Genomic DNA, 22,275 nt, shown 5'->3' with positions numbered 1-22,275 from the left:
GGAAATAAAATTCCTACCTTGTATGTTTGTTTGGGGGATTCATGATAATGTCTATAAAACATGCATGCAGCCTTTGGTACCTAGTAGACATGGAAATACCAGCTGTTGTTTCCAATGCTAAAAATCTTGGCTTTGCAGAATAACACATATTTGAGGAATGCTCACATTAGTCAACATGCTTATAAAAATGTTAAAACTAGTGAGTAAAACAAAAGTCTGACTGAGGTAGACTTTTTCTTTTTTTTTTCTTTTCTTTTTTTTTTTTTTAAAGATTTTATTTATTTATTCATGAGAGACAGAGAGAGAGGCAGAGGGAGAAGCAGGCTCCCAAGGAGCAGGGAGCCCGATGCGGGACTCGATCCCAGGACTCCGGGATCATGACCTGAGCCGAAGGCAGACGCTCAACCATCTGAGCCACCCAGGCGCCCGAGGTAGACTTTTTCTTGAGAATATGTCACCTGCTTCTTTAAAATATATTTTATATATAAAATTAAAGTTCCTTAGGATTTATCTTTATGCATCAATTCAGCACTGAAATTACTGGATTTTAAAGGGGAGGGGCTCACCTTCTTCCATGGAGACACTTAATTCAACTAGATTATAAAGAATCTTGGATATACATGAATGACTTCTAAGACTTCACTGATGAATGGTAGAAATTTGAATTAAATGTTTCATTTGAAAAGAAGTCCCCATTTTAACCTTCTAGGCATCTAGTGACACTCTCTGAAATTTAATTTTTTTTTTTTTTTTTTAAAGATTTTATTTATTTATTTGACAGAGAGAGACACAGCGAGAGAGGGAATACAAGCAGGGGGAATGGGAGAGGGAGAAGCAGGCTCCCCGCCGAGCAAGGAGCCCGATGCGGGGCTCGATCCCAGGACCCTGGGATCATGACCTGAGCCGAAGGCAGACGCTTAACGACTGAGCCACCTAGGCGCCCCTGAAATTTAATTATTAGCATTAAAAACCTAATGTAATTTGTGAGCTTCCAAGTTGGGTTTCATCTTTATTATTGACATTACAATAAATTTAAGATGACAATGATCCTAAGAAGAATATACATGTATATGTGCAAATGAAAAGAACATTTTATTTAGTTCTTTTTGTACTTAGTTTATTTAGCCTTAATAATCTGTTTATTAATCAAAAGTAGGGAAAGGCTTGGCTTGACTGTTTTTCTTGTCATTGCCAAACACCATTCACTTCCAAGTTCAGAACTGGATATTTACTCATTTCAAAAGCTTTAATTTCTGTGCTTTATGAAACATAGTATCTTCGTTGACTATTTTTACCTTTCAAGAATAAAAGTTCAGTTTTTTGAATTTTTTCAATACATGTTTAATGAACAGTATTTATTCATTTATTTAGTAAATAGCACAAAGTATTTTATGAATCATGTCCTATTTAATATGCATATGTAAAACACCTAGTATTCCTAGAACCAAAGAATATTCAGATAGTTTTTTGTAATAAAGCAAAATGTTTGCCTCCAGATTGTAAAATTATACCCAAGAAGTGTGTGGTTTGGCTGTTGTTGAATTAAGCAAATATCCACACTGCTCTGGTGAGGGGAAAAGTGTTCTCGTGAAGTATTTTTAAATGTATTTCAACTGATATTTTTTTCCCCTAGTGTTTTCATGTTCGTTTGTCCCCTCCCACAATGTATAATCCAAAGTTTTTTTGCTTATTGCTTCAGAAAACAGAATGCAGCAGGGTTTTTTTCCCCCTCAATTTTTATGTGTGTGTATGTTTTTAGTAAAGCTTGAACTTACAAGATTGGTATGGACTTTTAGCCTAGTAAAAGATTGAGGGAAAAACACAAATATCAGGGAGGTTCGTCCCAACCCTCAGAAGAGAAACAGATTCCTAAGAATGGGAAGATTCTGTGGGTCAGATCTTCTGTCTCTGAGAAGGGAATCTTAGGGAGATTAGGAAATGAGGAAGTGGGACTTGAGTGGCTACTACAAAGCAAAATAGTCGATCAAGGACACTATACCCTAGAGAAGGCACAAAGCCAGGAGGTAGATTGAAATCTAGCCAGTCCTCTGCTTGATTTGTACTAGTGCAGTAATGGGCCTAGTGGAAGAAGGAATGTCTTTTCTCATTCCCATGAACTGGTGGGTCCCTGAATCAGGCATTCAGCACCAGGAATTCCTAGAGGATTTCTCAAGGATCTACGGTAAGGGATCAGAGGGGACCTGTGCCCTGATCTTTCAGGAGACCTGGGGTAAGGATCCCAGAGGAAAGAAAGGCTATGTGGTGTGGATTGGCATTCTTCTGGAAGTCCTATCATGGAGAATGCTGGTATGAGAGCAACAGGCTGACCCCAAGGGCTCTCGCAGAAATAAGGGAGGGAGCCCTAACTTGAAGAGTCTTGGTGGATATATGCATGAGACCTGGGTTATACAGAAGGATAAGATAAGATTACGGACATTTCAGTGGATCCAGCAAGGATAGAGGTTATCAACAAACAAGTGGGCTCCTTCCCTGGCACTGAATATCCCAGTCCCATGTAAGCAACACCCACCTCCATCCCGCCACAAGAAAGTGGCTCAAACCCAAGATAAAGATGGGAGAAATCTCAGACAACTGAGTTTTAGTTTCTACCACTTTGGCAGAACGTGAGCCTCAAATGTAAATTTAAAATATGGGAAAATAGTCTCAGGGGGCATAAGATCAGTGCCCTCACTGTGACATGCTTCCTTTCTATGGGATTCAGAAGAGATTAATACATTGTGATCATCTCTCAATCACAAGCAAAGGACTGTTCCCAAAGAGGATAGATGGGCAACAAGAGAAGAAAGCATATAATGTTTGCAAATTTCCTGTCAAAAGTTCCTTTTGTTTGGAAAGTATCTGTGTTTGCAAGTTATGCTTTATAAGGCAAATTGCCATCAAGGGTTGTGAATGAATTTTGAGAGTCATGGTGGACATAGCCTTTGGCTTATGACTTCAAAAAACAAAAAAAAAGCAATAGTATGAGACACCCCATCCTATTGAGCAGTGGACTCTTGGCTACAGGTTGTATCCCCAGGGCCCCAGCTCCCACAGGTATTGTGAATAGAGCATATTTGCTCTATATTTGCAAGTCTGGATTATTTGAGCAACTGAAAAAATCTCATCTTTAACCAGAGGGTACTCTGAATGTACTTAGCCCTGTATTTTAGGGAGAGTAAAAAGACAGTATAATCACTTGGCTGGCCTTTTCTCTCTTGGTGTCCTGAAATATTTTGCTCCTTGTGGTCTAAAGGTATCTAAGTCAAGTCTGTCTCGGTGCTTCTCAAACTATTGTGTAGTGTCAGACCATTTAAAAAATTTTTCCAATTCATTGTGGATAAATAATTGTCAAAGCATAATAAAAATCAATTAGCTAGAAAATGAAATGGAAAAAAAAGATGCACAAAATACAAATACAAATGTTTTGTTATCAGCCAATAGGCATAAAGTTACTCTGTCAATTACTATAGAAGTGTCTAAATGCTTATTCCCACTTCCTGTACTTCCTAGCCCCCGCCATGGGCTAGGAACAGATAATGACGGGACACGTGTCGAGAAACGCTAGTCTAGCACAGAGAAGAAACACCTCTCATTTTAGAAGATCTTAAAACACCCATCAACAACAACAAAAAGGATTACTGTATCTTGCAGAGGATGTAATGCGCTGTTATATAATTTGTAATTGCTGTACATATTCACCACCACTGTACATGGGAAGCTGCCATATTTATATTTCCAGTCCTTAATCCTTCTCCCAAGTTCCACTCACGAATGTCTGGCTCTCTGGCTGACACCTTCTTCAGTTGTTTTCCTAAGATTTCAACTCAATATGCATCCCAAAGTGAATTCCTCATCTACACAACAAACCCACTTCTTCTGTGTTCCCGCTTTATTAATGGCATTCTCCCTGCAGCCATGTAAAATGATCTTCATCTCTCCTTCTTGCTTCCTCCAGCTGCACCAATGCATTGCCATTCTTGTGATACTTATCATCCCAGTATCTTTATTTTTATCATCTGCATCCCAGGCCCTCATACCTCTCAAGGGGTCTATTGCCAGAGCCTTCTACTATTTCTGGGCTTACACTCTCCTGTGCATTAGCTTCATCCTTCTAAAGTTCAGTCCTGTTCATGCCACTTCTCTGTCTAAAAACATTTAGTGGCCTCTTCAGTGTTTACTAAACACAGTCTGGAATCCAAGCCTCTCCCCGGTTTTCTCCTAATGCCTTTTCACAAACACTGTGCTCCTAACAAATTGAACTCCTTATGTGACACATAGTTTTCTGCCTCCATGATTTGCTCACACAGTTTTAGTCTCCTGAAATGTCCTTCCTAATCCCAAGACTCTATGTGCCCCAATTTGACACATTCTTTAGGACTCAAATTCCTGAGCCCCTCCCTTCCCATTATCTATGGACACCTTCTCCCCTAACCATGTGCGCATGGCAATTTGTCTGAAACCTCTCCTGAATCGTTCATCTTATTTTTCTTACTCTTTGATGATAAGATTCATTTCCAATTGTTGCTCCGAATACTCAGAAGGTCGAGCTCTGTATGGGTCTTAAATGGAACAGGTATTTATAAATACACGTTGACAGCTATGTTTTGAAAATCATATATTAATCTTTACTGAAGATCATAGCAATAAACTGTACTTTATACAAAGAATGCTGATGATGGGTGATAAGTAAAAAGATACTGAAAATGATAATTAGGAGCCAATAGTAATAGCTACTTATTGAGCGCTTATGTCCCAGCCACCAATGGGAGATGTTTGCATATATTATCACTTTTAATGCTTACAATATCTCTTTGACTTGGTATTATTATCAACACCCATTTTAGGGATGAAAAGGCAAGGCTTAAAGACAAGGTGAATACTTAATTAGTATTCTATTCTTAGTATTCTCAGAAAAATTATAAAGTGGGATTTAGTCGAAGTCAATCTGACTTCAAACCTATGCTCTAAAAACTATCCTAATTTAAATTAACTAGTACAATTTCAGAACTATCAAGATTTTATATCCCACATTATAGGAATGTTGTTATGTACCTGGCACATATCAAGTGCTACATATATTAGCTACTACATTAGAAAAAAATACCAAAAGGTGTTCTTTAAATACACAGCAGAACATATAATTATTAGCTCAAGTATAATTTTTGAGATTTTTAAATATAACAAAGTAAAGAAGATAATTGAAAGCATAAAAAACGATTCCATAAGACAGTAAAAATAAAATTGTTTTCTTGGGTTGAAGCAAATGCTTGGACAATTAAGCAAATATGTGGACAACCAACTCAAATTATTAGTATTTTTAATAAAGGTAATGGTCATAAGAGTGTAATAGAAAGTAATAGTCATATGATCATTGTCTACCGAGCTCACTATTCATCCCTGTGGAAATGCAAAGTCCCAGCAGAAAACGTTACTAACTTTGGGGAAACTCTAAGACAACGAAACAGAAAGACCCAAGACAGCAATTATTCCTAAGGAAGGACATTTAAATTGCCTCTAGATTTTTATGCGATTACCCATGAAAGTTAATAGAATTGTTTTTTATTTTACATTTATTGTTATATTTTTTACTTTGTATTTATTGTTTTATTTATTGCATATGCTGTCTTCGGTGGCACAGGACAAAGAGTTTACAGTCCAAATAGGATATAATATGTGAACATGAATCACAAGACTAGCAGGTAGGAATGGCCAAGAGCTGTACAAAGGGTGGGCCGGAAACAATTTGTGATGTTACTGATTATTCTACAGTGTCTGTAAATCTAAAAATTAAAAGTCTGATCCCAGAGTGGCAAATACATTTCTTCTAGGTATTATATCACAATCAGTGGTCGTACTAATGAAAGTAACCTTTATCTTCTGTCAGTTGTGATGAAAGATTAGAGGACTCTAATTTGTTCTCCCCAATAACGGAACTAAAAGACGCCTTTTAGTACAGTCAGATGCTAACTGTAAATGAATTCTTTTTTTCGGTCACTCTTTCCTTCACCTGGAATGTATCCTTTCAGGAAACATGCTCTCAAATGTCATTTCTGTGCCAAGAAACAGATGGTGATCATGGCTAACATTTTTAAAGCATTTCTCCATGTGTTAGGCACTTAAGATATTATTGCAATTAATTTTCAGAACATACCTATGAGGCAAGTATTATTATCAGCTGCATTCCATCAAGTAGGAAAACCTACAGTTTGGAACACTGAATAACCTGCCCAGAATTACACAGCTAGCAAGTGGTTTGAGATTGGAATCCCACTCTTCTGATTCCTGGGTGCATGGGCGTCACTCCAACCCTGGGCTGCTTCAGGAATGGATGAACTGAGAGATAAGTCCCTGCATTCGTGTTACTGCCAGCCAAGTTAACAAGCCCTGAAGGCAGTTACTGCAATAATTTCCACACTAACATGACTCTGACCATGGAACTTAATCACTCAAAAAAAAAAAAAGGCATTAATTATATGCCAGCAGCTATGACTTATAAAAGATAGAAATCCTTTCTGACCATGTGAAGTTCACAATCTACCAACATTCATATGCATCTATATAGTTATTATCCATCTATATAGCTATCTCCCTTACCTACTGTTAGCAATTCTTATATTTCCAGAACAAACAGAATAAGACCTTTCACAAGGTGGTAATTGTGTAGTTCAGAAGTGCAAAGAGGCAGTGCAGGGTGTGGGTGAGACTGGAAAACAGTGTGAATGAGGTGCACAGTGTAAAGGAAAGGCAGTAAGGCATGGGGAAGTGAGGGTGAAGACAAAAAGTGTGGGATCACATAGCGGGGAGTGCAAGAAGGTGAGGTGAAGAAGGGAACTCAGTATCCTCTGCCTCTGGTTCAGATGTGGCAGCCAATGCACCTCGTGGAATGCAAAGGGCAAGCCTTTCTTCGGTGGGCCATTCATTTATCAAATCCGTGGTTCAGAGATCAAAATTTGTCCCGCTATAGAGCAGTGTAGTAAAAAAGGAAAAAAAGAGAGAGAGAGAGAGAAGAAAGACCCAGAACTGCAAGAAAGTTTGCATACTTCCCCACTCCAATTAATTTCACTATTTTTAGTTTTAATAGAACAGTACAGAATCAGCATGTAAAATGCATGGGTTTTCTTCAAAGAAATATAAACTGTGAATGAGGATTTTGCTTTGTAACTGAGTGTAATGGTCTTACCATTAGATTCATGTTTCCCAAGGGTTTATTTCCAGTTGTTTCCATGTCTCCATACTCTCCCTACCTACTGCTTTTTTCTTCCTACTCCTTCATTAACCACCTCCACCTCCTCATGTCCCTGGGGTTTAGAAAACTAAATACTCTATTTTAATATTAATCAAGCAGGCTAATAATTCGTAGCAGCTATCTGCAAACTGGCAGGTGAGGCTGTAGTTGTATAATGTAAATCCATCATTGAATGATGTCTGTTTATTCAATGTTATAAAGAGCCAACCCAGAAATCCAGGAGGGAAAAAAATATACTTCAAGGAGCAAAACGTCTGTAGTATTGAAGGAAAAAGCAGCTTAATACTTTCTTTCTCCTTGTCCCTTTGTAAACTTTATAAATGAAAAAGGACTGAGGCATGAAAGGAAGAGAATATGAGGATTTGTGTATCTACAAAAGAAAAATGGTGCACTCAGAGGGCTGTCTGATGTCCCAGGAGAGTATGAACACGCATAATCAGAAAGATTCTTGAATGCTGTGCATATTATTTCTCATAGCAATTATCAAAAATTCAATGCCTGTACTTTCAGTAAAATTGGATACATTTACTAATGCAGAAGAGTCACTTCTGAATATAATGCCAAATACAGTGTCATTCAAAAAGTACCTATTAAAAATGTTCAGACAATAGAAACATGGACTAAGATGCTTGAGAACTGAAACCAGCACCCAGTTCTTTCACTGGCCATGCTGAATGCCTGGGTGCCTTTTTGTATAAAGCTCTAAGCCTAGAGTTTAAAGTCAGTGTGTAAAACTGTTTGCTCATAAAACATTAACTGCATAAGTGTTAAGGGCCAGTAGCCAATAACAAAGGCCTAATTCTTTAGGATCTAGCCACTTATCCAAATGCAGTTGAATTTCCTTTGAAAAAAATCAATTGATTAATGCATTTCCTACTATGCTGTTTTAAATGAAAAGAAACAACTTAATGTTATTTAATTGTTTATTTTTGCACTGAGATGAATGTCACGCAGTATTGTGAAAATGCACTTATTTAAATTGTGATAGGGTTAGAATCCATTTTAATGCAGAAGTTCTCCAGTCCATGGGGGGGCGGGGGGTGGGGAAGACCTGGTGGGGAAGAGCTTCTGTGCTAGCAGGACTGACTATTCTTCCTTCCCTAGGTTATAATGTAGAAATTTCCATCTGTGAATGGGCCCCTCTGGCCTGCCTTTGACCATTTCACTATTCTTTTGTAGGATTCAGAAGGCTGAACATTTTTGTGCCCACTTAAGAATCGCCGTATGTTCTGCTGGTTGAAAAATAAAATTCACCTTAATTCTGAACTGCACATTTTTAGAGCAATGTTTTCATCACTGCTCTTGATGGTGGAAGGATTGTGTGTGTGTGTGTGTGCGCGCGTGTTTGCGCGCGCGTGTGCGCGTATGTGCGTGTGCGTGCATGTGTGCGTGTGCGTGCTTGTGTGTGTGTTGAGGACAGTGTTGCCCGATCTCCAGTGAAATGTTCCCATGAAGTCAGTCGGCGTTTCCGTAGTACTGCAGCGCACTATGGCAATAACTAGGAAGCTCTAGGGTATATGATCAGAAGTGTCCTGAGCATTACAAATCCCCTGTGTGTCAGATAATGTTGTACATATGTAAATTAATTAGATGTCACACAAAGAAAACCCATCCCATTTGGGATAAGAGTTGTGGCTGATCTTTGAAAAGTAGGGAAGCACCATGTCTCACCCTGTCTTAAAATCGTAGCTGCCAAAGTGTGTATTCGGTTCGGCTGCACATCTGTCTTATTCTGCTCGAGAGAAAGGGACTCCTTTCAAGTCCCCAAGGAAACCAGGGTATCAAACGATCTAAATGAACGCTTCAGGCAGAAGAGAAACAAAATGCTGTCCTTTCCTTCAAGTCCTGCTTCGTCTCCCGTCCCTCTCCGCTAATAAACAGCAGAGGATTATCCTTGACAGAGTTGAGCAAAAGCACGTCGCAGCGTGTATTTGAAAAGAATAGGAAGCCAAGCAATAGGGACTCAGGGAAAGTGCAAGGGTTGGGGGCGGGGGGGGGAAGGGGGTGCCCAGGGGAGTTAGTGGAAGTTACTTGCAAATAGCAAAATTTTCTAACGCGCGCCAGGCAAGGTGGGTGTGGCAGGGAGAGGGTAGGCGTCCTAACCAAGACAGACAAGGACCCCGCGGCTACTCACGCGTCTCCGCCGTCCTCCGAGTCGCTGTCCGAGGCCCGCTCCTCGCCGATGTGCGGCAGGGTGAAAAACAGAGTCTTGGGGCCAGACCCAGGGGGCATCCAAGCGCCGGGCTCTCGCTCTCCGGGGCCAGACCGGCGGGTGTTCCGTGGGCTCGCGGCTAGACTGCTGCTGCCCGCGGAGCCCCCGACTGACGGCCGCGCAGCGCAGACCCCGCCAACGCCCGCAGACCGCCGCGCCGAGGCCGCCAGGTGGGCGGGGGAGCCCGCGGCGCTGCAGCCCCCGCTGGAGGGGCCCGGGGGCAGGGGCTGAACTCTGGCTGCTCTCGGGCTACCGGGCAGCGAGAGGGGGCTCCCTACTGCTTCCGCCGCGCGGCTCGCCACCGAGACCCTGGGGTAAGAGGCGGTGAGCGGCGGATGGAGCGAGGCGGGCGGTCCCCTCGAGGCGGAGGGGGAGTCGGGCGCCCGAGCGGGCAAGGCGGTCAGGGTCAGGGCCGTGCGGAGCGAGGCGCCCGCGCTGGAGCCCGCCCGCCGTGCGGTGGCGGCGCCTCCCGAGGGGCTGGAGGGGGCGGCCGGGAAGGGGACGGCCGGGGGCGCCTGCGAGGTCTTGAAGATTTTGGCAAAGAGAGACCCCAGGTCCAACACAGCGACCTTCATGTCCCAGTCTTGGAGATGCTGTCCCCGCTGCTGCCTGAACGTCCAGACCACGGGAAGCCGGGCTGCTGGGCTCCATCCAGCGCCGCCCTCAGGGATCCGGCCCCGGCTGTCCCGGGCTGGGGCGGGCGTCCCGGGGTCCCCGCCCGCCGCGGAGCCTGGGGGGCCTCGGGCGCTCAGCCCCGCGTAGCTTTAGACTGACCTGCCCCGACAGCCTCGTCGGCCCGCGGCGTGCTGAGACTGCCGGCGGCGGCCGCCCTCTGTGGGCAGCAGCCCCTTCTCTGCCTAGTGCTTCGAGACCCGCGAGGGCCAAAGGTCTGGGAGCCCACGGAGGCGACGTGCCGCAGCCGCCCAGCGCCACCGCGGGCTGGAGGGTGACTTGGGCCTCCGCCCGCCGGAGATACCCCAACGGGCCCCCGGGACCGCGCAGGCGGTTGCTAAGCTAAACAAAAACCCTGCTTAGCTCATTGCTAATTGGGCCCCAGACTGCAGCTTGGGGCTGTGTCCACAATGCACACACTGGCTCCCCTCCTTGATTCGCGCCTTAAAGGAACACTGCAATTTCTCCCTCACCCTGAGAAAGATAACCCTGGCTCCAAAAGATCTTGTCAAAAGACGTGGCAAGACCAAATGCGCCAAGGTCAGGAAGATGGCCAGCCCTCTGATATGAGGGAAGGTTAGTACAAACGTGTATTCAGGCGGGGGGACTTGAAACAGCAGTGCCCACTCCTGCCACCTCAGTGCCAAGTTCAACGTGTGTCACTAAAGATGACATAGGGGAATAACAGCAAGGTGCCTCACCCAAGAACTTGGAAAGAAGATTGGGCTCTGATCGTAAAATCCATATACAATGCATGTGTTCAAAACACCTATTGGAGTGAACCAAGAGATTTTATAACTAAAATGTTTGAGAACTCTGACTATCATCAGACTGACTGGATACAAACTCAAAGGCAGATATGAAAGGTAAGAGTTCTTTATTAAGTGGAATCAATTGCATTTTGCTAAATCTGAAGAAATATGTGTGAAGGATAAAGTTATGAGTGTGAATATATCTGCAGTAGCGTGGGGTCAATTTTGAGCAAGATTTAAAAATAAGATAGTGACAGGGTTTATCCACTAATGTTTAGTAGAGAGTTTCTGTTTTGATCTCAGGAGGTTTATTTTCTGATTTGAGGTGAGGAAAAGAAATGAATAAGGCTGGTAATGAATAAATTAACTGATATTCATGACTATATACATTAGTCTTTTGGAAGTTATCAAACTGGATTCTGAGCCATGGGACATTTCTATAATAATGCCAAGCTTTTCATTGGCTTGAAGACAGCCAACCTATCATGAGCCCTTTTCTGCAACCGACTACCAGGATCAAACATGCACTGGGCACTTTTCTACTTCAAGATTGTGTTAAGCATTAAGATGTAAAAAAGGAGAAGTTCTCCTCCCACAATGTGGAATAATCAGCTTTATATCACAAGCTAAGTGTCAGGTGAGTGCCCCAGAAAACAAGGCAGGCACCGCAGTCAGCATGAGCTTGAGGAAAGACGAACACAAGTGTGCTTAAAAGAAGTAAGAGACAAGGCAGAGGAGGGTCAGATTATAAAAGGCCTCTGGTGCTGGGAAGGGGAAGAGCATGCAGTTGCGGCATGTAAAGCACCAGCACACCGTGAAGAATCAAAATGAGGGAAAGAGTGGGGAAAAGTAACAGACACATCTACAAACTAGAGGCCAAGGTCTCAGGGTCAAACTGAGCAAGCAACACCCCTCTGTCATCATGCAAGGAAACCAGAAGCAGCATGGTTTTGGACCATCAACATTTCTCATATTCTCATTGTTTCTCTTTCGTAGCAACTCATCAGGTGGCCTCAGGGGTGTGTGAGGTGCATTAGAACATTCAACTGTTTCTGTTTTCATACAGCACTCATTCAAGATTGTAAATTTGTTTCCTAAAGATTTTCTGTTTGTTTATTTCATAAGGATCTTGATTCTGGTTCATCAAACAATTAAATCCTCAAGGCAAGTAGAGATCATCGCTAGAGCATGCACTTTCAGTGTTTAAGCTGCTAATCGTCTGATTGAGTCCGAACATGTGTACTATAACTTGAAGGGACAGGCAGCAAAGGGGAACCACTGCTGAGTGAAGCCTGGTTCAAGTCACCCAGTTCCTGGGGAGTGGTACTTGTTTGCTACCACATCTCAGATAGATTTTTTGGACTCGAAAAATCGGATCAGCTCAAGACCTTCAGAGCTGACCAGCCTCTTAGGATGGAGCTCCACTAACCTGACTCAAAAAATACTGGTGTATAAGCCCGTATTCAAATGTGTTAACTAATAATTACACAACTGCAGAGCTGTTTTCTGCTCTTTTCCTTTGAAGGAATTCCTGTTAAGACCAAATTAAGTTGGAAGATTGTTAGGTGAGCAGAGAATCAAATCAAGGGGAGTAAGTCATATATATATATGTATATGTATATATATGTTTTATACCAAAGGGACAAGTAACCATAGAGCCAACAACTTCTCCCTCTTAGAAGAGCAACCTTATTTTAGACATTTCTGTGCTTAAATCACTAACCACTTCCTTTCTATGCACATGCTTTTCTTTAAGTATATAGATACCGTTAATAAGACTACAGAAAAGCTCACGTTCTTCCAGAACCCGGCTTGAAAGTATTCTACCTCTAAGATGTGTCTACATGTATTCTGTCTGTTTTGGTTGAATCATGTCCCCCAAAAAGATATGCTGAAGTCCTAACCCTCAGTTTGTGTGAAAGTGGCCTTATTTGGAAATAGGGCCTTTAGAGATGTAATCAAGTTAAGACAAGTGCATTAGGATGGGTCTTAATTCAATATGGCTGCCATGCGAGGATGAAGAGAGAAATCTGAAGACAAACACAGAGGGAGAACATCAGGTATTGACAGAGGCAGAGATTGGAATGATGCATCTGCAAGCCAAGGACTGTCAGGGATTGACAGCCATCACCAGAAGCTAGAAAGAGGCCAGGAAGATTCTTCCCTACAGGTCTCAGAGAGAGCATGGTCCTACCAGCACCTGATACCCTCTTGTAGCTTCCAGAACAACGACAGAATAAATTTCTGTTGTTTCAAGCCACCCAGTTTGTGGCAGGCACTTTGTTATGGCAGCCCTGGGAAACGAATACACTATCTGGGTATTAATTAATTATTGGGGTAATTTATGATCATAGTATCTGGCTGGTATGTTTATGAACATCTTCAGTGGGGTATTTGTTCTATAAAGCTGGTCACAAATTAAAATCATAATTGTCTCAAATCTATACAGAGAGTGGCAAGAGTCATAGAAAGGACAGGGGAAGAAGTATCATTGTCAGTGAAAGCAGTGGATAAAACATTCTGGCCACCCAGCCTCCTGAGGAAGGCACAATGAATGAATGATTGATCCTTTTGTTTGAAGGTCCTTTCAAAATGGCCTATAATTGCAAACATGGTAAACAATTCCTAGCGAGATGCTAGGTCTTTTACACCCATTGTTCATCCATCAGCAGTCTTTCAGACAGATGTTAGATGCTACCAGGCTTCTCTGTTAATTACCATTCTCATAACATGAGCCCCAGGTGATGTACCGCAAAGATCTAACTCAGATGTAGTCATGAAAGCAAATGCAGTAAACCATTGCTTCTAACTGTGGCAGTGTTGATTTTTCAAAAGACTATGTCAAAGCAGTGTTTTCTGTGATAAAACTCTTCTGATTATATTGGCTAATTAACAATTAGATGCATTGGTTTTCTGATGTGTATAATGATGCTTGGCTGCATCACTGAAAAAATATTAGGAAGTTATGACCATGTTGCTATGAAGAAATGTTATGTTTTGGAAACCTGAAACTTAAAACAAATAACCTGAGTGATTAATCTGTTTAAGAATTTAAACTGCCTTACGTAGCATGACACCAAGGCCAGAACCTGCAAGGAAAAAGACTATCAGATTTGATTATAAAAAAATTTAAAGCTTCTTGGGGTGCCTGGGTGGGTCAGTCAGTTGAGCTTCAGACTCTTGGTATCGGCTCAGGGTGGTGAGATGGAGCCCCTCCTCTGACTCAGGCTCCATGCACTCAATGGGGAGTGCTTCTCTCCCTCTCCCTTTGCCCCTCCCTGCCCCTCAAATGAATAAATAAATCTTTTTTAAAAAATTTAAAGCTTCTTAATAGTAAAAGATATTTGTTGATGCAACAAATATTTACAAACAACCACAATAGAGACACTACAGTATGCTAGACTCTGGAGCGAGACTCGCTAGGTTCATGTCATCTCTGCCATGGATCAACACCCATGCCTCTTACTGTCGCTTAGTTTCCTCAGCTATAATCCAGGGATGCAAATAGTTCCTATCTGAAATAATGGTACTTTCTGAGAGTTATATTAATTAATACATGCTTGGCAACTGAAACAGAGCCTAGCACAGAGTAAGCTCTCAGTAGATGCTAGTTTTTATTATATGCCATTTTATTATATGATATTAATGTTTATCACATAATCTCAGGTTACAGTGAATAACCCTGAGGGAAGATCTGAAAGGAAATTATAGCTACATTTACTTCCAGATGTACTCACTTTTGTACTATTTGAATATTTTCAGTAAGTTCATATTATTTGTTTTCTATGAAAAACACAATAAAAGAAAAGTAAACTAGATCAAAACCTCAAAAGCCTCAGGAAAATTGCCTTTGTATTTGATTAAGAGTTCTGGATTCTACCAAAGGAAAAATATTAAAACAAGAACAACTTTAAACTAATCAAAAAGCAGCTTTAGATCACAGAGATTATGAATAGATCATGACTGTAGGAACAGATACAGCACAGAGAGAGCAGAGAGCAGACTGATGAGGCTTTTAAGGTGCTCTCATCAACCGTGGCTCAAGCACTCACAGAGCAAGAAGCCCACAATAAACTGGTTCTGAGAATGGTGCCCTAAATTGCCAACATCATCAGAGATGCCAAATCTTTTTTTTTCTTTTTTGTTCACACATTGTCACAGTGTTTTATGTATGGCCTGTTTCCTGGTGGTCCCAAGATGGCACCCTGAGCACCAACCATCTTTCCCTCAAAGCAAAAAGAAGGTACAGCCCACTCCTTCATTCTCCCTCTCATTAAGGAACAAAATACTTTCCAGAAGCTTCTCAAACTGACCAATTGAGTCTCATTCACTAGAACTAGATTAAAAGTCCATCCCTCAACTAATCATCAGCGAAGGAGAAATAAGGGTTATCCTGCTTTATAATCATAGCACATTCCATAGTACTCAATAAGGGGTCAAACCCGAGAAGGGGGTCATTGATCTGTAGCTGGTCTGTCAGAAGCACTGGGGACACCCTGGACTTGTGACTGGTTTCTGAAGTACAGGGGTGGGGAAAACAGTCTTGCAGGACTGAGCCCTTAAACTATGGGATCTGACCGTACCTCCCAGGAGACAGTGTTGGAAGTGAGTTGAATTGTACGACACCCAGCTGGTGTTGGAGAACTGCTTAGTAGGGCAGGAAAACTACCACCACTACCACACGTCAAAACTGGTTCTAGAAACTTTAGGGGAACTTCTGTAACTCAACAGCAAAACAAAACAAAACAAAACACAACAAACCACCCCCCCCCCACACACACACACGCAAAAACCTAATAACTTGATTTAAGACTGGGTTAAGGAAAAAAAATGGGCTAAGGACTTGAATAGATATACATATATTTTTAAATCTGCAAAGTATATGCAAGATATTTCACTCGGCCACATCTTAGATAGGGGATTCCCTTGTGTTTTGGTGTTGTTTGATAACATCGACAAGTATAATTTTCTCCAAGTACAGCCAAGCTGAGAAGTGATACCTGGGCTTGGAAAAAAGCCTTTGCCCCATGAAGGCCCAATGACCCTTTCCCCTACCTTTCTGCCCAGAAGAATGCATTCTGGTGTTTACAAGTTCAAGAGTAATACTGCCCAAGCAGCTTAGCCACTCTGCAGTAGAGTATGGTCCTAAAAGGATAGATCAAGGGTACAATAATATTTTCCTCTGAGGGATTTTTTAAATTAATATGATTTGTGTTTTTCTCCTAAGCATGCCTCCACACCAGGTGTAGAACAGAGAGGAGGGAAAAGAATAGCAAAAGCAGATAAGAGAAACAAGAGAGATAGAAGGAACAGGGAGGATGTACTATGTGATAGGCAAATCTGTCCTTAAAGTTTGAAGTGGACCCAATGGCACCCCTTGGAATTTGTTCAAAGATATGATGTTCAAAACATACCGTGCCAAGATTAACAGAAACTCCAGCTTCCCACCCCTAGACCATCCCTTAAGCACCTCCTCTTGTGTTCAGAAATCGCCAGATGTTTCTTAATGAGTGTGGGGGTGAGGGTGGGGGGTAGTTCTGCCTGTTCCACTCTCCTCTGGGGTAGGTTTGGTATTGGGAACACACACACTTTAAGGCCAGAAAATGCCATATGAGCCACTAGAGAGAGGTTACATCAGAAGCTGCAGAATCACTAAGCGGCCAAGCTGGGAAGTTGGAACTGTTATCAGGGAAGTCTAGAGGGACCCTCTGTTTCTTACCACTGCTTAGGTAACAGGGTTTCTCTGAGGAAGGACGATCTCACTTGACCCAGTGTTTATCCCAGTCAAGATTGCTTTACACCAAAACATCCAGAGCAGAAGAACAGGTCTTCAAATCCCCTTGCACTGAAAGGTTATCTTCTGTAAACAAGTAGAGCAGAGAAAAGGCTCTGACCCAAGAGCCCCCTCCAAAGTCACATGGCTGACACGAAGCCCCTTCTATCCAGGATTTGCACAGATTCTTGCACTGGCCACAGTGGGTCTTAAGGTTACATCCTCTGTAGACTCTTTGCAGGCACTCACACTGTTTAAGAGATTGAGCTCTTCTATCCAAGAGTGCTTGGACAGGATAAAAGCCAACTAACTCATCCCAGGGAGGAGGTGTGTTTAGGAAGGCTCTAAGTTTCAAGGTTAGGTCAGATTAGGCCAAGGGTTAGGTCTCCTTATCGGAGAAGCCGATGCCTGACCTAACCCTTGAAACTGCATGCTTTCGCCAAGAAAAGGATGTAGGACAGCCGTGAAAGCAGAACCACATTTACATGGAGATGGAAACGTGAAAGAGCCAGGCATGTGAGCAAAACCACAAGCAGTTCCAGGTGGCTCGAGTTCGGGGTGTATTCATTCACTTGGTTCTTTAATCATTCACTAGCAAATATTTTGTGACTATTTACTGTGTGCTGGAAGTGAAGCAAGAGAAGAAAGAGCAACATCTCACACACACACACACACACACACAACTTCAAATGTGAACTAAGGTTTTCAGTGGGGGCTAGAACTCCTTGGACCATTGCTAACGGAGTACCAGCATATTCTTGGAATAGTTACTGCAGAGTTGGAGGAGGTTAGAGGAAATTCTGGAGCATTCCGAATCCCCGATTCTCTATTGTTTGTGGTCTCCCCCAGAAACATAATAAAATTTCTGCATGGTAAACATATATTTTCACAGAATGGAATGTGTTTGTTTCCTTTCTATGTCCACTGCTACAAACTTTAGTCTAACATTTATGGTTAGATTTGCAAAAGTGTGGTATGCAGAACATGCAGGAAGCAGGATGTTAACAAGTCAAATGATGAGAAGGGTTCTATGATCAAATTGGCTTAGGGAATGCCTTGATCATAAAAAGTTAAATACCTATCTTTAAAGCAGGACATCTTAGCTTTGTAATACCCTGATGATCATTGTGTATTTCTGAAAGGAGGAATAGCATACAGCGCTTCCCACATTTACTTGGCAGGGGCCCTTTTATGGGATGCTATCTTGGAAGACCAGTGAGGAACACCAATCAGCACCTTAGATGTATACAGCTATAGTGGAGACAAGTTTGAAAGATTGGGTGGAGACAGAGTGATGGAAAGTTTTGAATTCATTTTATTAGATGCCAGGAAGTCACCTGAAGAATCTGTGCTGGGAGTAGCTAACCACAGCCATGCCTCGCCTGTGAGTTAGGCTCCAAGGGAAGATTCTGCATCTCTGAAGAAGTGACAAAAGCATCCCATGACAGAAAGAGCCAGCCACCCAGAATTATGCTGCCAAGGCCCAGAGGCCAGATCATACCCATACCGGTCAAGTGTAGCTGTCTCTGTCCTTGACGTCCCTTCATTCTTCTGTGTTCGGAACTCCTGAGATTCTAGAGGTGTTCAGTTAGCCAGTGGGAGAGCAGGTGGAGTGAGCAGAGAGACAAGAAGCCAACACCATCACCCCCTTCAATGGGATCAAAGGGGTCTTCCAGCAGATGGAAGCAGACCCCAGCTGGGGAAGTAGAGAAGCCTAATTGGGCAAGAGTTTGTTATTACTACTGGACCAGAGGTTTGTGATGATGAGGTTGGACAACGCTTTGTACTCTCTAAGTGTCTGAAAAGCTCCATGACAAGCCTGAGGTTTCAACCAAATGGCAGAATTTCCTTAAAAAGAACTTTGAGAGGAAGAAAGAATAACACAGTTTCCTTTTTGCACCTCACCAAGTCCAGCGTATTCAGTAGGCCAGTTCTACAGGTCTCAAATGGTGGTCATGAACCGCTGGGTCTGTCCAGCTCCCCTCTTTGGGAAACAGCATTCTATCTACCTGGTTCTGGTGGGTGCTGCCAACCACAGGACCCCACTGCCATGGCACGGCATGGACATATAACCCAAACTGGGCTAATCAGAGGGCTTTCCTGAGGTTTTAGAAATTGGGATTGTGGACGTGAACTGGGAGCCTAAGAGATCCCGTGCACACACACACCCCCCTTCTAACAGTACAAACCAAGGGCATTAACTAACGTACAGAGAGGAGTAGGGATGAGGTGTGGTCGTGTTTGAGTCCCTGTTCTAGTTCTCCTCGACAGCTGGTTATATCCCTGCCCTTTTCCCGTTTGGTTATAGACCACAAACATTCTCCCTTTCTGCCTAAACAACGTTGAGTTTCTGGCACTTGAAACCAAGTGCTCACTAAGATGAAACGGTATTTCTTCCAGGAGCCAAAAAGATACCTGCATTGAAAGCCGCTGAGAAAAGCAAAGAGTAGCCCCTGACATCCAGAACCAGCCCAGCACTCACAGCTGGGCCATGTTATCCTCTTGGTGGACAGAAACATCCCCACAGAATATCAACCTCGGACAAGGCAACGCTGACACTATAAAATGAGACAAAGCATGACCACTTCCTAATTTTGTATAAGAACAGACAAAAATAAGGTCATGGTGCTACCTTCAAAATGCCATAAACACTCCTCTCTTGGCTAAGCTGCTACTTCTTTACCAAGTACAACTTCATCTGGGTTCTAGTCTCTTCTCTCTACGGACAAGCTTTATTGAGATAAAGGTGCCCCCTCTCTAACAGCATCACAAAATTTCCCCCTCCTCTAACAGCATGAAATCTAGAAGGAAACTCTGCTTCTGTATGCCCTCCCCCCAAATCACCCAAGGAAAGCCCAAACCTTTCACATACCTTCTTACTGAGACCCCCCCCGCCCCCAGATCTCCATGCTGTGTATCCTCTTCAGTTCAGTGAGTAATAAACCCAACTTGTTCTTTGACTGGAAGACACTGACAATGTTAAAGCATCCTTATTTTTTTTTTTTAAATGTTGGCTTCCTATAAAGCCATTTGTTTTCCAGAATGTCTAGAAGAGACTATATTTTTTAAAAAATAAAATGGTTGGAAGCTTGCAGAAGTGCTCAAAGAAACCAACTGAGCTATATCTATTTTAATTTTTAAATCCCTTGGAAGGTGTCGTGGATGCTGTTGGGAACCACTCAGATCTCACCTTCAGGACCCAGGCACCTATTCTTCCAGTTGCCCGGAGAGTTCACTCCTCATGCTTCCCAACTGAGCTCCTCCTTTGGAATTGTTTTTGGCAAAGCTTTTTGCTCAAGGGCATGCTTCCTCCCTGGGACTACCTACATCCAATATGGATTGGCTGAGATGAGGGTAGAATGGTCCAGTCCCCTTTTTGGCGTGAAACCTGTGGGGTCTCCTAGGGTCTGCTAGGGCCTCTGCTGCAACCTTCAATTGCATCGCAGATCATCATTCTCCCTCTTCCCAATCCAGTTGATTTCACTCCCTCATAAGTCAGAGCATACCCCCAAACCTGCTGCATGTACCTCTCCATCCCGGGGTCTATTTCCTGGGGAACTGACTTAAGATAAAGGGGAGCTAAGAATTCAAAACTGGCTACCCAGTAATTCTCACATAGAACCAGAAAAGTTCCATCAGTGAAAAGTCCCATGACTCCTGCCCAATGTATGCAAGATGGCTCACGAAGTGGATGGGGGGAAAGTCACATGACAGAACCAGTTTCTCCCTTGCACAGGAAGATGGAGAAGGCTAAGGAGTTGCAGGAGCTAAAAATGGCTAATATATCACCTGGTGTAATTAGCAACTAATGACCAATTAATTGGCCTCTTTTGGTTACTTTAATATAGATTTCCATGTTTATAGGAAAAAATTAGTGCATTAAGTCTCCTTCTGTGATGTGGGAGTATGCCTGGATATTTGTACTGTCAAGTTAGAAGTTACATCCTCTATTCACCTAGTTGTCACAGAAATCTAAGTCGTAGATCACAGGAAGGAATTTTATTATAATTTCTGGTTTTGCCAATTGAAACCCATAAAGTTATAATTTCAAAACACCTGACTCCTTAAATCTAAATTCCTCTCTCATGCTCTCTACAACATGGTTCCATATTCTGCAGCATCCCTGTGACCATCCAACACCAAGTTTATGCCTCCTTCCTTCCACCTTACTGTTCATTCTGCCACCTGCCTCTGCACTCAACAAAATCCTACCCACCTTTGAAAGGTCTGATCCTCTTCCATGGAGACTTTTGTTCGGGTCCATCTTTTTTTTTTTAAAGATTTTATTTATTCATTTGAGACACAGAGATACAGAGAGAGAGAGAGCATGAGCAGTGGGAGAGGCAGAGGGAGAGGGAGAAGCAGACTCCCGGCTGAGCCAGGAGCCCGATGTGGGGGCTCGATCCCAGGACCCTGGGATCATGACCTGAGCTGAAGGCAGACGCTTAACCATCTGAGCCACCCAGGCGCCCCCGGGTCCATCTTTGATAGTCCCTTCCTACCCTAACTCTTCTTGCCCCATTTTCTAAAATTTAGCTCATCTCCTTTGTGCCCCATCATGCTTAGCACAGGGCAAGGCACACTGCTCCATGAATACTATTTTTCTAACAGCTTTATTAATATATAATTCATATACCACAAAATTCACCTGTTTTAAGAATATGATTCAATGATTCTTAGTAAAAAACTTACAGAGTTGTACAATCATTACCACATTCCAATTTTAGAATATTTTCATCACCCCAAAATCTCTTGCACCACTTATAGTTACTCCCCATTCTCATCCCTAGGTCCAGACAGCCACTAGTCTGCTTTCTACCTCTATAGATTGCAAGAAATATTTTTTAAGCTCTTCATATTGAGCATCTTTACATTTTCCAATGGCCACCATCAGTTACTATTGAGTTCCCTTTACAAATAACCTAAGGTAGACATTTGAATAATTAGACATCGTTAAATAAATGGCATTGAAAACCCCCCTCCTCACTAACAAAACACCCCTCGTAAATGCTAACGATAGCATTTACTTCTTATTACAGTCAAAAAGATGCCATTTTTAGGTAATCTCTAAATTCCCAGGTTGATTTTAAACTCAATGTTGATTCAGCTGGAATTTGTTTTGAAAGTGAAAAACAGGAAGAAGATGGAGTAAACAGAAAACATGATGGCACCTTGAGAGCATTCAAGCAAGTCACTTCACTCTTGGAAATTAAATAGGTCAGACAAACATCCTTTTCTGCACTTCCCTTGTTTCGAACCCCAGGGATGAGGACTCCTCCTGAGAACAATTATAAAGAACAGCTTGCTGAAGTTCAGGATGTTTCTTCCTGTGTAGGTCAAACACATGTCAAGACTCTCACCTTTTATTAGCTTGACTTATATTCAGTTAAATGGGTCATCTCTTGCGCATCTTCTATCTATTCAGCAACTTAAAAAAAATGACATTTGAACTCAATTTAAGTTGTAGCCATTTGATCAACTATCTTATAAGCAAATAAATAAGAGAATGAAAGCCTTTTCACAAACTGATGAAACATTAATTCATAAGAAAAATTCACTTAGAAATATTTTAATGAAATTGAGACCATTGATAGATAGATAACATACAAAGCACATCAAG

General features: G+C 42.4%; 1 protein-coding gene across 2 annotated transcripts in view; it reads right to left on the bottom strand.

Moving 5' to 3' along the window:
- The window catches only part of FAM149A (family with sequence similarity 149 member A), a 54,505-nt gene extending 44,472 nt beyond the window's left edge, over positions 1-10,033 (bottom strand). For both annotated transcript variants that reach the window (XM_044911772.1, XM_044911774.1), the window contains exons 1-2: positions 9,576-10,033; positions 9,381-9,530 (exon numbers count right to left, since the gene is read on the bottom strand). In XM_044911772.1, the coding sequence (XP_044767707.1) occupies positions 9,381-9,530; positions 9,576-10,033 (608 nt within the window). The remainder of the gene's footprint in view (positions 1-9,380; positions 9,531-9,575) is intronic.
- Between the last annotated feature and the right edge of the window lie 12,242 nt (positions 10,034-22,275).

The sequence above is a fragment of the Neomonachus schauinslandi genome, chromosome 2, assembly GCF_002201575.2.
Source record: "Neomonachus schauinslandi chromosome 2, ASM220157v2, whole genome shotgun sequence".
Classification (NCBI taxonomy): domain Eukaryota; kingdom Metazoa; phylum Chordata; class Mammalia; order Carnivora; family Phocidae; genus Neomonachus; species Neomonachus schauinslandi.
The sequence above is the reverse complement of the archived record's forward strand: the minus strand, read 5'-3'. Positions and strand labels throughout refer to the sequence as shown.